This window comes from Limulus polyphemus, unplaced genomic scaffold (genome assembly GCF_000517525.1).
Source record: "Limulus polyphemus unplaced genomic scaffold, Limulus_polyphemus-2.1.2 Scaffold682, whole genome shotgun sequence".
Taxonomy (NCBI): domain Eukaryota; kingdom Metazoa; phylum Arthropoda; class Merostomata; order Xiphosura; family Limulidae; genus Limulus; species Limulus polyphemus.
Window position 1 is genome coordinate 417366 of NW_013666292.1, and position 17186 is coordinate 434551.

At 30.1% G+C, this 17186-nt stretch overlaps 1 protein-coding gene across 1 annotated transcript in view; it reads right to left on the reverse strand.

Annotated features, from left to right (window-relative positions):
- Positions 1-16033, reverse strand: part of LOC106459924 (cullin-3-like) — a 76669-nt gene extending 60636 nt beyond the window's left edge. The window contains exons 1-2 of the mRNA XM_013919589.2: positions 15696-16033; positions 9837-10034 (exon numbers count right to left, since the gene is read on the reverse strand). Coding sequence (XP_013775043.1) covers positions 9837-10034; positions 15696-15749 — 252 coding nt within the window. The 5' untranslated portion in view covers positions 15750-16033. The remainder of the gene's footprint in view (positions 1-9836; positions 10035-15695) is intronic.
- Between the last annotated feature and the right edge of the window lie 1153 nt (positions 16034-17186).

Sequence of the window (17186 nt, forward strand, 5' to 3'; positions counted from 1 at the left end):
AGGTAATATGTAATGAAAAGTAAGAGAGAACTATCAACGAATTCTGAAAGAGAAGATGTGAAAGGAAGGGTCTGATTTTCTATATGATAGCTCTCTAATCAAACAAAATTGAAGAATATAAAAATTATGGTTTGTCTGAGCAATAACGATTTTATAGAGTAATTTACATTCTATTTCGTATTTTTTCGAGAAGTGGTGGAAAAAATAGGGATAATTAAATGCAAAGAGAAAATGTGTCACGTGGGTCACAACAATGAAAATTCAGGATTTTTTATAATATTGTCTCGTAGAATTAAGAACTTAAAACTTGTATACGATTAAAATATGGATTATTAGCTAAGATTTTATGTTATTCTAATTAGTACAACATTATAAGTACTTATAAAGTAGTTTAATAACATTTTGAATGTAAGACACTAAAATCTTGTGTCATACGCAGTAAAGGATACCCATGTCAGTAAGGTTAAAGTGATCATAGGTTCAAATCTAGATTCCCACAGATCCAAAGGAGGGGTCCATCCATTGAGAATCTAAATATACCTCCTCCTGGCAGTTATAGGCCAAAGCATACTGTTCTGATAAATGTGGGAGACAAGGCATTGAAATCTCCTAGCGTATACAGCAATATCAGGAGAAGGAAAAACCAAGTAGTCACTTGCTGTCCTTTCTGCCAACAAGGAAGGAGTAGAGTCAAATGCGCAAGGAGAGACCCCCAAAACTTCACAAACCCAAGTAACCAACTGAAAAAAAAGGGGCTGGAGGTGGCTGATCAAAATGATTCTCTGTTGAGGTCAACCTAGTAAAAGAAAGAGCCAGAAAAAGCGGGTCTAAATTCTCTCCAGCTGGTCCCAGGTCATTTGCAAAAGCCACCTCAGAACCCTCCAGAGAGACACCCTTGGTCCACATATATGTATGCATCTCGCAACGGATCATATCATGAACAGCTTCGACTGAGAGTGACCCCTCCCTTGGCCATTGACAAATGCCAGATACTAGAGGTGGAAAAAGAGGTCTGGTTGGCCTCCATAGTAAAAACATTAACTCATTGGTACATGTTTTTTTTGTTAAAGTAATTCATGTATATAAACAAAAATATAACCGTAGTAACGACAACCACATTCAAAGTCAAAACATAAATTGTGTATAATCACAACACTCCTGCTTATAAAAACCCATGCCAAATGCGAGAAAAAGCGATTACATTATCTGAATGAAGTGCTTATATACAGTACCTAGATAGAGGGCACATTGAAGTTGGTGGAGAATTTTGCAAATCAGAATTTGCTAAGGGCATTCGAATGGGGTATAAAAGACTGGAGCAAAGATTTTCAATGCTTAGATGGGCAAAAAGCTGAGGTATATATGTTTCGAAATGGGGCATTATAAACAGTCATCGCAGAGAACACTTCTTAAGGAATGAGATGTGCATACATACTTACCACAATGATGTTATAAGCAAACAGACAAGATGATACTGTACTACTCTGATGGATTATCCTCTATAACAACCAATATAGTGAAATAACATTTAGAAATTTGTTTTGTATGCTACAAGAGTAATTGCATATATAGTGATAGTCAATGATAATAAGGGGTCCACAAAGACTCCAGATAAATATTAGATTATAGCTACCTAGTCCGTCTGCCTGTTTCAAAAATCAATAGTATCACACTGATCCAGGGTTTCTGCTTGAAAATTCACAAAATGATATAAATTAATAATGATTATATAAAAAGATATACAACAGAGAAAGCTGTTGCGGTCCATGTGGACTCCAGTTGCACTGATGAGGATTAATGTTAGCCAATGTAAATGTAGCTTTGTATTAATTTAATTTTGTTCAAGTCCTTGTGTAGTGCCCAAGTTTTATAAAGTTTTTCATTTCGGGCTTCCAGGTATAAATTTGATGACACTGACTTGGCAATATGGGGTAATGATTCTGTTGACAAAATTGCAGACTTCTATAGCACTGAACAGAAATATTTGTATAAGAGTCCACAAACAAAGGAGATAAAAATATTTAGCTCAGAATCAACAGTGGATCGACTGAAGGTTAAGGTAAAATATCAACTCTAAGTTATCTTTCAGATTTTGTTTTTGAATTAAGTTTATACATAGTTCCTAGATAAAATGTAAATTACAATGCTAATATTATACTCAGTAAATCAAATAAATAGACATTTAAATAATGAAAACATGTTTTGCTATTATGATAAGGAGTAATAATGTTTTTATTCAAAATGTCACAATTATAATTAAATAGCCAGTTAGATAATTTCTTCATGTACATTGTTTGAATAGGATAAACACAAAAACAATATTCAATAAAGATTTGAGTCATTGCAATATTCTGCAATCATTACCACACTCAAACAGTAAACTTATTTGATTTGATGACACTTATTTTATTTGCTGAATGCAATAAAAAACCTCATGTTTATAAATATTGCAACAATAAAATTATAGCATATTTATCTAACCTATATGAAAGCCAGTGTATATCATGTTATGTCACACTTGATTTTTCTTGCTTTCTTGGAATAGGAGGAGTCATGAAAGCCCAAATGCACTTATCCAGACAGAAAAGTTTGATTACTGTCTACCCATTATGATATTAGTAACAGGGGTTACTGCACTTTTCTGCCTCTTTGTTGGTCAAGCTTGATTTCTCAAAATTTATTTATTTCAGTTACCTATGAAATGTGAGGTTAGGGTATACTATAGGGTGGGGGTGGTAGTACTTGCCTCGTCATTTTTGATGGGCTATACGCTAGTTCAAACAATGAACTAAACATCAACAAAATATCTTTTCTAAGCCTTAAGCAATCTCCAGTCGTGACTTTACTTGGCACCATATACATAAACTGAACCTGATGATGACAAAACCTTCTCCAAACATTGTAAGTTTGTTACTGAATTAAACTTTTAATAAAGTTTTTTTGTTACCCATTCAACCCATTTCTAAAGTGTATAGGCTTACTAACCTCATCTCAAGTTATCTAATGTCTTTTCACTAGAGACAGTTTCTGTAACCTTCAAACAGATATAGTTTAACACACAAGTACTTTCACAATTCTCAATGAAAGCTTTCAGAAACTACAACAAACTCTTAAGCCTATATATTTACTAATACATGATAGTCTCTTTCTTGCTCTATCCAATCTTATTTAAATTTCCTTTACAGCTGCTTTCAAAGGTGTGTTTTGTTAGTAAGTGATCAAACCACTTGATGTGGCACCATATCAAGGTTTCAACCAAGGCCTGTACAAAAATTAAGGAAAATACTGGAAAAACCAAGAAATGGATAACATATTCTCAAAGGGTAATAGGTTCTTTGTAAGAATAATTATTCTTTGAGATGAGCAAGAAAATTCTAAAAAGTATCGACAAATAGGTTGTTTTGTTTACAGCTGTGCAGAAGTGAAAATATTAACATTTTCTTCATGAATTACACTAAATAAGTGTAAGGACAAGACAAAATTTCAATTTTAAAATATTTTGAGTTAATTAATTCAGAATTAATGCATAAAACTGCCTTAACAATTTGTAGCAAAAATATGTAAAAACTAGAGGAAGTCCCGACTTCAGGTACACTAATTTAGGAGTAAGTTATTTTGTTCATCCTACACTGTTGTGCAAGAAAGTGTATCATACATGAAGTACTACAAAACTTGTAACAACCTGAAAATAATATTAATAATAATTTTGACAAGACTACTGTGCTCAAAAACTACTGAATTTTGGTTGATGAATATTGACATATTACTATTTTGTGACACTTTAAAACAACATATTTTTTATATAAAGTTAATAAACTTTATCACCCTCAAAACATCAACAATAAAATATTTAAACAAATGACTAGTTTTGGCAATAGGCCTACATTATGTGTTAATTCGTTGAATACTTCTTTCATTGTTGGAAAGGAAATTATTTTTCTACACATGTGCAAAAACCAACACACATTTAACAAACAATACAGATGTTTATAGAAAAAAAATAAAATAGATAAATGTCAGTTTTTTTTATTTATTTATTTATAACCACACCCTACTAGTAACTTTAATAATAAAATCAATTTGAAAGCCTATTAAATCATTGTAAGTAGCTCAGTTGGGTAATAATCCAACAACTACAATACTATTTTTATTTCTAGTAATACGATTGATAAAAATATTGCACATGTTTAAACTCTGACAGGAACAAAGGCAGTTAGCTCAGGCAATAGTATCAACTGGTTGTTCATATCATATGATTATTAGCATGCACTCGTTGCTGTGAAAGTCAATAAATATAGTCCCCATTTCCCGGTACAAACAGTAGTGAAGTCAGGTTAGGCACACCAAAAATCCTTCGCTTATTGTTGGACAGTGTTGTAGTGATTAGACCTATTGTGACACAACCTGCTTGGCCTATCAATATTGCAATGATTATTTATATTTTACTTTCATTCATTGCGAGAATTCACCTAAGTTATAGTTATTTATTCTACTATTTTAATAATAGGACATATTGAAGTTTAACTTTAATATATGTTACGTAATAAAGTTTAATAATGAACCTATTGTTTTTTAGTGTAAAACTGTATGTCTCGTACCATAACCACACAACTGACCCAGAATATATTATATTACTTTTCTATATCGGTCCTGGCTCCTAGATCTGAAAACATTTGTTGAAGCCTGCGTTAAGGAATATAGTTATTAACTTCTGAAACAATAGTGGACAAGAATCTGGACACTGTAGTCCCCCTCCACCTGACCTGTGCCTGCATATACTATATTTAAGAATACAGTTATGCAGTTATAGATTAGAAACACAACCCTGTGTGAAAAACAGTAAATTTATACTTTATACATAATACTTATGTAGCCACAAAATTAGTGGTGGGTGGTACCAGCAAGTTGCCTTCCATCTAATCAGCAGTTCAAAATTAGTGACAGTGGCAGACAGCCTTAGTAGTTTTGCAATTACAATGGCATGAGAAAAATTAGTGACAATGGGAATCAAACCAAAGAGACCCAAATCATGAAGCATCTCCCCCACATACACACACCCATTATGATTATAGTTAAGCCCAAAGCTATAATATGGGCTATCTGTGCTGTACCCACCATGAGTATCGAAAACCAGTATTTAACATTATAAATCTTCATATTTACTGCTATGCCATTGGGGAGGGGAAACCACAAATTATGTAGCTTTGTGCTTAACAACAAACATAAGGACAATATTTCAAATATCTGGATATTTGGAACAATCGAAAACAGTAACTACTGAAAACCCTAATTCATTATTTTCACAACAATAGATTTAATCGTAATTTCGATTGTTGGAATAATCTAAAACGGGAATAATTGGAAAAACTAATTTTGACTAGTTGATTATTTTATTTACAATCAATTTAATCGTAATTTCGATTAACCAGCTGTTGAAATAATTGAAAACAGTAGTAATCAGAAACAGTAATATTAATTAATTGATAAATTTTGTGACATTAATCATAATTCTGATTAGCCAACAAGTTTATGGGACAGTAGTTGATGCAGTTGCTGCTCATAGGTAATCGACTAAGTTGCCTAACCCTAGTTTCCAGATGCTGTAATTGAACAAAATTGCTTGTGCTAATAACAAATCATAGAAACAAGAACAAACTTTCTATGAGCTGCAAATTAAATTAAATAATATATTTGTATTGATAGTTTGTATTCAGAGGTTGTAATTGGTGGAATATGCTTGTGCTTTGAATTCAAGAATTGATTCTGGGCTGTATACAACACAATTCCTTGAAAATGTAGGGTATTAAAAAAACATGAATATTTAAATACCAAGTTTTGAATTGAAAATTAGCTAAAAAATATTTTTTTCATATATTCATTTCATCTCTAAAGAAAATCTTAAGTTGAATTCTAGCATTACCACCATGTACAGTCCTTTATAGGACCTACCTGAAAATAGCAGTAGATTAGCAGCTGAAACACGGGGTATAGTTAGTAATAAGTATCTAGTAATACAAAAAATAAGACTAAGTAATTAATACCTTGTGCACAGGGTTGGTCCATTGAATGGAGTCCATATTGTATAAATAATGTTCACTATAATTTCTGAATTTACTTTTGTTAGTGTATCTTCACAAAATTTGGTACACTTTTAGTACACATTACATGTATGTTGTACATAAACATCAAAATATTAAATAAAGTATTTCTACTGACAATTTCTCACTGAATTTAATCTAGTCAGTTTCATGTCAAAATTAAAAATACTTTTTATCATCTTACAGTTTTCAAATTTCATTTTCATAACCTCTAGAATCTCCTAACTAAATATCAAGTTTTTTTTGTAAACCTATATATTTCATCTGGTATTTTCTCTACCTTAACACTATTCAGACTTAATTCATTTGACTGACCTTGTACCCATTACAAAAACATTGAATAAAATTACCCGTTTTTCTTCCTAGAAAAACTACGGATTGTAACAGAAAATTTACAATTATTTATCCTAAACAGCCTAAGTTTTGTAACAGTTTACATCTGTTTTTATTAAATTTTATTCTTTTTCAACCATATCTAGCTACTAAACCTGCATAACAAAGGTATACATCACCTGTCAAGTACATAGTTCAAGTTATGATAAACAAAGTATTGAATTACATAACATACAAGCAGTTCACATGCATACCTTGCTGGGATTTTTTTTTAATTTTTTCTTATCTAACCTAGTAAGTTTCTTGTTTTTACACTTTAGTTACTTTTATAACAATAGAAAAAACATTGATGCAACCTCAGCAATAGCAAAAGAAACTACAGGCTGCATAATTCAAACTTATTGTGAGAGTGAGCTAGCCTTATACAAAAATCAGTAAAATGAAATCTCTTCTTTCTATTGTTTAAATACTCAAATAATAAATGTCGGAGAGAATTATAAACATTTTTTGAAAGTATGTAGTAGAAAGACATGGCACATGAGTATGACTTTCTGCTTTACACCTGCATAAAGGAAGAAAATTAGATTGTCTTAGCAATATCTATATCATGAACGTGTAATTCATATTAAACTCAAAGCTCATATATGGGTAATAAGAATATCTAAAATGGGCAATTCGGAACAAACAAGTATCAAGTATGAATTTAAATACTTCAATTAGATTTTGAATGTATATTTGTAAAAAGGTTGTGACACACACAGTTTAACCCATGTACATAGGATTAATGATTAGAAATGACAACCGTTTCTTTCAATACGTCATGCTCACAGACTTCAAACAATTATAAAACATCATTTAAACTATTAACTTAAAGCAAACAAAAGTTTTGGTTTTAAGAGCTATTTTTGGAAGGAGCATCAACGATGCAATTATTACATATATCACATGACCATATCATAAGCATAAATGTCACTACCACTTTTCTCTATGAAATCCTATAAAATAGATTTAACACATATAGGTGTCACAACAGCACAATTAGTTTGCTCTGAAAAAAAGTATCAATTATCTTACTATAATACAGAAAAATTAACAGATAACTATAGTACAGCTGCTAATTAGCTCAATTAATCAATATAATTGATTGCCTATGAGCACCGATTACATCAATTAATTTCATGTATGATATTCAATTAATCAAAATTACACTTACATTTCACGAAATTAAGTTAATTGACAAAATTAGTATTTACAATTATTCCAACTTATCAAAATAATGCCATTATGATTTCTCATATGATTAATTTCAGGTTTAGTTTAACCGATTAGTGTGTCAACTCATAAAAATAATTAGTTATAAAAATTAATGTTTTTGATTATTACTATTTACAATTATTCCAGCTATTCTAGTAATCAAAATATTAGATATTACTACTTCCATTGGCATGACTATGTCTTACAATATGCATGCATTCTGCTTGTACACAACTCACAAATATGAGGGTGTGGCCTAATGGTTACTTAATTAGCTAGTGACGCCTATTGTTTGTGTTTACTCTGTATGTTTAAATAATAGTGTACCTTTAATTTCATATTTTACTTACTTATTACAAGCTAGTAGCATAATCAGTGTTACTTAAGATAAAACTGCTTTAATAAAAAAAGTTACAGCAAGTTGATACTCATCATTCTTTATTTGCTCAAAACAAGTATTGTTTGCTGAATAACTTGTTCATTTCACTGTTATTGTTAGAAACAAATAATCATGGACTAATAACAGTGAAACAATATGCAATACTGTTAAATCATTAAGCTTCTTACACAAACAATAATCTTACTTAATTCAACTAAATCTAGTTAGATATAATGCCCTGAAAGAGAAAGCTATTAACACTGCCTAATATAATAAGCTTCAAGTTGTATTACACAGGCCTGAAATGGTTTTATTGCTTGAAATTTTTACATGTTCTACAGTAATTCCTGTATGCTGAATCCAAAAATGATATCCATTTTTCTCCATCACTTACAGATTTTTCATAAAACATCACAACGCAACATATAAAAGAAGGACCACAACACGTAGTTTGAGACTAAAAGATGTAGATTTCACAAAAAGAATAAGGATGAATGAGGATGCATATTCATTTGACCTCAATGTTCTTCCCTTGTCTTCAGTTTGTTTGTATTTTTGTTAACAAACATAATATTAAAAAAATGTTCATTGCAGTAAATGAAACAATTTGATCTAAGAAAGTGTTTTTTTCTTTCCAATTTGTAAAATATCCTTAAGTGATAGAAAAGAAAGAATATCATTTTCAAAATCTGCATAACTGAAGTATAGAAAAATCTGTTATTAAAACCAAAACAACTTTTGTGAAGTTTAAATTCACAGGCCTGTGTTATTAATTGATTTCTCAGTTTACAAGCATGTTTCTACAGTTTTTTCCCACCTCTACTGTAAAATGTATTTTTTTTTAACTTTGCTTAAAAACTTTATATTTTTAATGCTTATAAAATTATTTTTCCAAGTTTTCCACACTGATGATGCAATTAAAAAAATATGCAAAACTTGTTATTAAAGACTTTTCATACTACCACGATTTTAATATTTTCTATACTGCTTCAATATCCACCTTATAAATCATTTTAATATCTGCAAAGAATTCACCTCGTATAATAAGAAGTTTTCTTACTGAATAGTAGATGTTATACTGTCTTTGTTTTCATTTTTGTTGAATCGAAGTGTATTTGTTACCACTAAATTATATATTATCTATCACACAATGTGACAAAAATCTTACTAGTTTCATCACATGAAATATAATTACACTCATTTTAATGGAAAATTAGGTTTAGTAGAGTAATTGTGTGAATATTTGGGAAACCACCCAAGGAACAGTATTAATCACATTTCAGCTTGTTACAGGTTTTATACTACATTGTATATGATAAGATGAAAGAAGCAACTTAATCCTAAATTGTTGTACCTTAAGATGTTTATCATATTAAATGAACAGTAGTTCCAAAATCTCTTTAAAAAGACCCAAAACAAACCAAAAATAGGAAGATTAATCTCATATTAGTTGAATGTAATCAATTAATAAGCCTAACAATTAATCAATCAGCTATTTCCACTAACTGCCCAGCTCTAGATTTGGATATAGATAAAATAAAATCAGCATTTAAACACATTCACTTGAAACACGTTTTTAAGAATTTATTTACAGATTTAGTATTAAGTTTAGTTATTTTGTAATGTTTCTAAATTTTTATCTCTAAAATAAGTCAAGTGATCCTCCCATGTCACCATTCTAATTTTCTAAATCTGACTTGCTACACAGAAAAAGTGTAATTAAATGTTTGTTAAAAAATAAGACTAAAGAAAACAATAACTTTAAAACAAACCTTGTTAATTAGATGTTCCGTGACCACCTCTCTTAGTCCTGTGTACAGTCTTTCTCCATGTTTATGTAACACCATTGTATATGCATTTCTATACAGCTCTTCAAAACTCAACCCACTGTTGTTCTTTTTCTGAATTTCCTGAATAGCATTTTTTAGAAGAGCCCATATGTTTTGTACATATTTCTCATCCATAGTCATCTACAAGGCAGTATATTAAATATACATAACAATCTTACTAGCCCTATATATAAAAACATAAAAAATTGTACAATTCTATGATGTACAATCTTCATAAATAAAAGAATCTTAAACAAGTTAATAAATTGAAGAAAATAATAAATGTATTTTCTAAATAACTGAAGACTATGTTAATGATACAATAGATCATAAATTCTGGTAAGGCTAATTTTAAATAAAACTATTACCAATTAATGGCAAAAGGGTCACATTTAAAAACACAGAAGACAAATGTTTAGAAAATAAAATACAAGAAAATGGCATTAACAAAATAATTACTACATGTGGTCATAAGCTGTCACTCCTCAAACTCTGAACAAAAGTTTTGAAAAGAAGACAATAAATCTATAATGTAAAGATATGTTTTACTTAGTTTTTTTCAACATCTTTAAAAAATTCAAAATATTTAGAAAAACAGGAAAAAGCTAACACAAGAAATAAAGTCTAATGGTTATTCATTAGCACTGAAATGAGAGCCTGCAAAGGTTCTTTCCATTAATTTTTCAATGGCTGGTAATTCTCATGGTTAGTGTCAAAAGTGCTACCAAGCACCAAAGCTGTGAAGACATTCCTAAGGTGATAGTCCAGGTCTGGGGCAAGCAAATTGAATTGTAGAAATGTACGTGTAGAATAACCAAAATGTGCATAAAAATTATACATTTGGACTTTTTTGTATGCAAACTAGTGATATTTAACAACTTTTGTTAAATTTGGAGTACCAGGAGCAATTCCCAGTGTCGGGTACATCTGTTTGATACCAACCATTATGGGCAAAACCCTGCATATTAATTAAAAATCCAGAGATAGTTTTTATACAAATCACTAGTTAGGCCTCAACTACATATTGCAAAGAGTTTTTGTCTTTTTATTTAAGAAAGGATAGTGACTTACCAGATGGGTTCAGATTAAAGCTACTTTGATGATTCTGAAGATGAGTTATCTTATGGAGATAGGTTATGATCTCTTTAACAAAAGAAGGGAAAGATGTGATTTTATTGAAGTTTACAAGATTACCTGGGGGGATTAATAGAATAAAGGCATCTGATTTCTTTTTGACAAATTCTGAAGAGAATAGGAGAAGATACAAGTTCAATATTAGAAAACGCATACAAGGCTCAAGTTAAAATAGTTATATTTTTCTAACAGGGTGATTAGTTTGTGGAATGAACTGCCATTAATAGTAGTGAAGAATGGCATCTTACCAGAGTTGAAGAATGGAATGAATGGCTTCTTGAAAAATAAAAGGTGGGTTTGATTTTCTATTTTTCTTAAAAGTGGGTGTGTAAGGACAGCTTTAAAGGACCAGATGTTCATTTGCTATTTGTATGTTATAATGAACACTCCTTAGGTCACCCAACCCTTCCATAGACAGATGGTATAGTTAGTTCTGAACACTGACTCAAGAGAAAACATTCTGTTGAACGGAAGCAATACTGTGGCCATATAAATTGTGGATGACTTGCAAAAGCTTGATCTGAATTGATACAGTGTAAATTAGAGAATCCTGGAATCAAATCCAAGCTAAAAGAAGATCTTTTTCATCCTGAATTTTTTTTAATATTATGCAAGCAAATACAAAATAAAATCTGAATATATAACTCTTAAGTTTTGTTTCACAAGGAGTTGGCTTTTTATAAGCAGTGGTTCAAGTTCGTGAACCTTTTAAATTTAAAAATGCTAGATGCTAACATAGTACATATAGCAGTTTAAAGGGCTAAAAACACAGTCACATAATTACTATCATCTTTAAGATAATGGTTGAGAGGATGAATTCCTATGTGAACATTATCAATTTGAAGGGAATATTTTTAGTTATTTCTGTCAGTAGCATTCATTGATCTTATATGTGCCTATGTGGTATTTGCATGCAATTCATATTTGGCTTATTCTTTTCTTACTATATTTTGTAATCAGATCTCAATACCTTACATCAGCTTGTTGAAAATTTGATATTTTTTTTACTTTGAAAAACATCATTTTAAGTGTGATTGAAAACATGATTTATATAAAACATATCATATTTTATGATGTTCAGAACATGCCCTGATGGGAGCTTGAGCCTAAGACTCTCAGCTCTGAGGTTGATGCTACTTATCAATGTTTTTTTAATTCACTTCTAAGTTTTTATCTATTTGGTACGTTTTCTTTTTTTATGTACTATAGTCACTTACATACAACCCTGATCATTTTTTACTTCAGAAAATATTAAATCAATTTTTCCATTTGTCTCCTAAATATTCCTTATATAATATGCTATTTCAAGCACCTTCAAATTTTCACACTATAATGTCTGATGAATGATACTCCCTATAAGTCTGGTATGGGGACTATGATTATACATGTCAGATTTTGTAAATATATTCTTAAAAACATAATCTAGCGATCTTTTTATCTCACATTACTAGCTTAAGTATCATAAAAACAAGAGGGAATCCTCAATAGCTGTGGCTGTAATTAGATCTCAAATCGATCAAGAGATGGAGCTATGAACTAAAAATTTGTTCTTGAAAAAACTCGGAGCCATTCTAGAGCTGCTATACAGCGGTTAACAACAATGGATATATAAATTGTTTTGTAGTTTCAATATTTATTAACAAAAATATTTGCAAGTAGGAAAATTATTAATTCACAAGTTGACATCAATTTCTATTACACAACAGAGTGCAACAACAGTTTATTGGTATTTGCAAAATAAAATAATTTTAATTATCTATCATAAATGGTCAAGTGTTCATTTTTTTATTTTTCAAAAATTCTTTTACAGTATTACCAATATATATATAATTTTTATACAAATGTAGCCTCAACTATTATCGAAAAATTCAGTACTGTAAAGTAATATCATATCTTGTATATTTCAAAAATTTCAGATGTTAGTTCTTTATAATAATGGTTTTGAATTTTTAATATCTACTTATCTACAAAGCATACAAAGTGGTCGCAAGTAATTTTGTCATCATTCAGAACTTTTAATAAAAATTAATTAATGGGTGGATCTTGACTTCAATATATGATGACCATGAATTTTGACTGTGGTGACTTTAGAAACAAAAATGGTGAACATAATTAACTTAAAACGCATTACCTCTTACATTCTCTGAAGAAAATTATAATTTATGTTCTATACTGACATTTTAAATAACTTTTCTTCAGCCACCAGTTAGTCTAAACTTATTATGAATAGTCAAAATTTAAGTCTCTGCTGTTTAAAGTAATGTAAACATATTTTCAAAAAGTTTTATACCTTTTGTAACATTTTAACATACTCACTAGCATACTACAAATTTCTGTGAATAAGTATTCAAAATTCTGATTACATGCAGTTGGAAAAATTTTCAAAATTCCTTAGATTTACTATTTAAATTATTATCACAGTCTTATTATTGAAAAAAAATAGCTCCATATATTATAATTCTGAATAGTTCAATGTTTAACTTGGAAAATGTATAGTTATTTTAATATGGATAGGTTAAGGCTTCTTAAATTATTTCTTCTTAAGAAAATTAATGGTAAGAGGCGATCTTATTGAAGTTTACGCAATTGTCTAGGGGAACGATAAGATAAAGATCTGTTTTTTTTCTCTGTATTCTGAAGATTACAGGATGAGAGGATACATGTTTAAGAGTGGAAAAGACAGGCTTATGGAATGATTAGCCTTCAGTCGTAGTTGAGCCTGGCACCTTACAAGACTTTAATGGCAAAAATTGATTAATTTTTGGAAAATAAAGGTATGTTTAATTTTTTCCTTTTCATCAGAGGCGAGTGTGCAAAGACAGTCACAGACCAAATAATTCTTTGTTATTCACACATTTATGCTACTTAGCTAGACCTTTTTTCAGGTTTACTTAATCTGCATATTTCTACTTGATTGTTTTTGGTTTTTTTAGTTGCTTCAATATTTATTGCTATCTTGTTTTAATATAGCTTTTTGACAGAATCGCACTGCTTCACATTGGTTGGGTATGGAGTGGCTTATTTTTGTTGTAAATTTGGCAATCCTGCCTTCCTTGAAGAGAAAAATTTATTCATTAACCTTTATACAGTTACTCAATAAGTTTTTAACCATAGAGATTTGCCATATCAACCAACATTTTATTTTCAATTAATCATTGTATCAGGAAAAAAACATACAAATAACTATTACTTTAGCTTCTGTAAATATAAATTATTTCCTAATTCATAATTGACCTTGAACAAATACTTTAAAGATCATGTGAAAAACGAAATTTTAAAACATAAAATATGTATAAAACTGATTACGATGCATTTCACAGCTTACCACAACAAAAAGTTATATATACTCTCATTGAGTTTCATTACGATAATAATTATGTCTATTTACATTTGTAATCAACAATGACACATGATGAGAGATTATAAGTTTAAAACATGAATAACAATAAGACATTGCATAGAGATTTTACACTTGTGTTCATGGGAAGGTAAATCATTCTACAGATCGTGTTTAATCCGCATAAATGTTATATACTATACAATTTGATATCTTATAAATCACTGTTATAAATATCACTTTGACAAAAGCTTTGCATGTTGCATGCCCAACCAACTTGATTAGTTCTAGTATTGGGTGAATGACCTCATCAGCAGCAGGTTAAACCAAATTGGGACAATATAAAAATCATTAAAAATTAATATCAGTTTTATTGTGATGTAATATAACACACACTTCTAGAAACTGATCATTTCTATTTCATCCAATTGTACAAATCTAGTTGTAAACTTTTGAATTGCTTACTTCATCTTTTTTTAAGATTCTTTCTTTAAAAAAATACTCGTTTTTATACCCGGTCTCAATATAGATTACCACTGAGAATATAAACAATTATTACTTATTAAGCATGACTTTACACAATAATTGAACAAGTTACATGTGCAAGCCACAAAGAAATCAAATAAACCAAACATTTTTGGAAGATAGATCTCAAATCTTGATTCTTCAACTTCAATGGTGAATTCATATTTGAGGAAATATCTACCTTCCAAACAAAAACAAGAGCTGAAGTTCATGAGCATCTGCAGGGAATGGTAAAGGGGGACAGTTGCCCCCCAGTAAAATGAGAAACATCATTCTTTATTCATTCAGTAGATATATGTATATAACACACACAATACCCCCTGGAGAAATTTATGTGGACTAGTCTAATGTTCAAGTTATCAAATGTCTCATTTGTGACTTGTCAGTTTTTTATCCTAAGCGATTTATCAATCTCAGTTTCAAGAACTTGAAGATTGGAAAGAGTCAAGAGCAATGCAGTACCAATAGAGATTACACTTACAGTTGCAAATTTGAATAGGAGTATGACTGTATCAAGTTTATAAGCTCCTTGGCATGACCTGTTACACTTTAGCTAACCCTAATTTTACTTTTTGCTTTATATATATCTGTATCTAAGCCTTTTTTGGTTATTACTGGCTAACTTTGAATTAACATTAGAACTGCAACAATGAATAGCATAATAATTAACTGTCAATAAGTCTTACAAAGTTACAATAAACTAAACTTTATAACGCACGTAGTAAGACTAATAGTAATAATAATATATACTCTATAATAACACTAACAGAGCACAAATGACAAAGTTAAACTTGCCAACTACTTACAGGAAATGCTCTTATTCTCATTTTAGTATCTTTCTTGCCCGATTTCAAACTCATTTTGCTGTTTCAAAAGCGTCTAAACTTGTTTATAATATTCAAAATGCATACAGCGTTTTTAAAAACTTTATCGGGCTGTGGGGTAATAATACTCTTGATTGTCCCTTACTGACCCGAGTCAAAGCGACGTGTAACCATGAGAGTAAACTAAAGTCAGCGTTTACTGCCACACTTCACCGTTCTTTTCGTTTCTCAGCTAGGACTATCGACCGAAAGCTCAGCATCTAACTGTAAATATTTTACCTTCCGACACGAAAAAGTGTACAGAAAGATATATTAACTAAGGCGCAAAATGTTTATTCAAAATCGAATAAACTGGATACAAGATAATATATATCTACATATTTTCAAATCCAAGCAGTTCAATGTCTAAGTATTGTGTTCTTGAAATATGTAAAAGGCGGTTTTATACAATAAAACAAAGCACGTAGCTGCAGTTTTTTATTCAACTGTAATAGTAAATTTTGCATCCTTTCAACTAAAAATTTTGATTCTTCATTGTCTTAGTATATTTGTTTAATTTATGGCAAATCGTAAAACATTTTTAAATGTCCATAGTTTTATATTTTACATAATTGATACATGTCAATGTTAGTATGGTAATATTGTTGGTATAACAGCTATACTCTAATACTAAAACCATTGTGAAACAACAATAATTTTCTAAACTTTGTTACAAAGGTATGTTACGACAGACTCGAGAAATAGAACATCCAAAGCAGTTTAATAAATTAACGTATATTTTCGTATCCATTAGATTTTATACTAGATTCGATGAGGCCGCAATGGTGAAACGTAATTTGAAACAAAACATTTTTTTATGATTCTCTGAACAGTAAGGGGTTGTTTTGTTTTTTCTAACTTTCCTTCCAAAATGTAACATTTACACCGGACCTAATTGGTCTTGGGAATAACGGCAATTGTACACTAGACATTTGAATAATTCTAACGTCACATTTACAGTAAAAAATGCTTTATTACTTTAGTTTGAACGAAGTCACAATAAGATGTTGAATAGTCAGGAATACGAAATTCGTTCGATTTTTAAAGAGCATTTTTATCTATATACATACGTACATGTGTGTGTGTGTGTAACATCTTTTGAGACCATCATTTATTTTTACTTGTGGTTCTTCATTCTCTGTGTGATGTATTTTCGACTATTTTGGGTCATTGAAACTGTGATATGGTATATATAGGTCAAAAGCTGATATTACGTTAATTACACCATGCACAGGTAAATAAAGATATTGCTCATAATACTGTTACGCCTCTGTTCGTTAGTTAATTTTCCATAAATTCTGGAGACGTCTTGAATGGGTAATGAAGAAAAACTTTAGTATAAGTTTAACATAACAGCAAATGTACAAAGTTTCGACAAGTTTTTGTCATCATCAGGTACAAACATTTGCTGTTATGTTAAACTTATATTAAAGT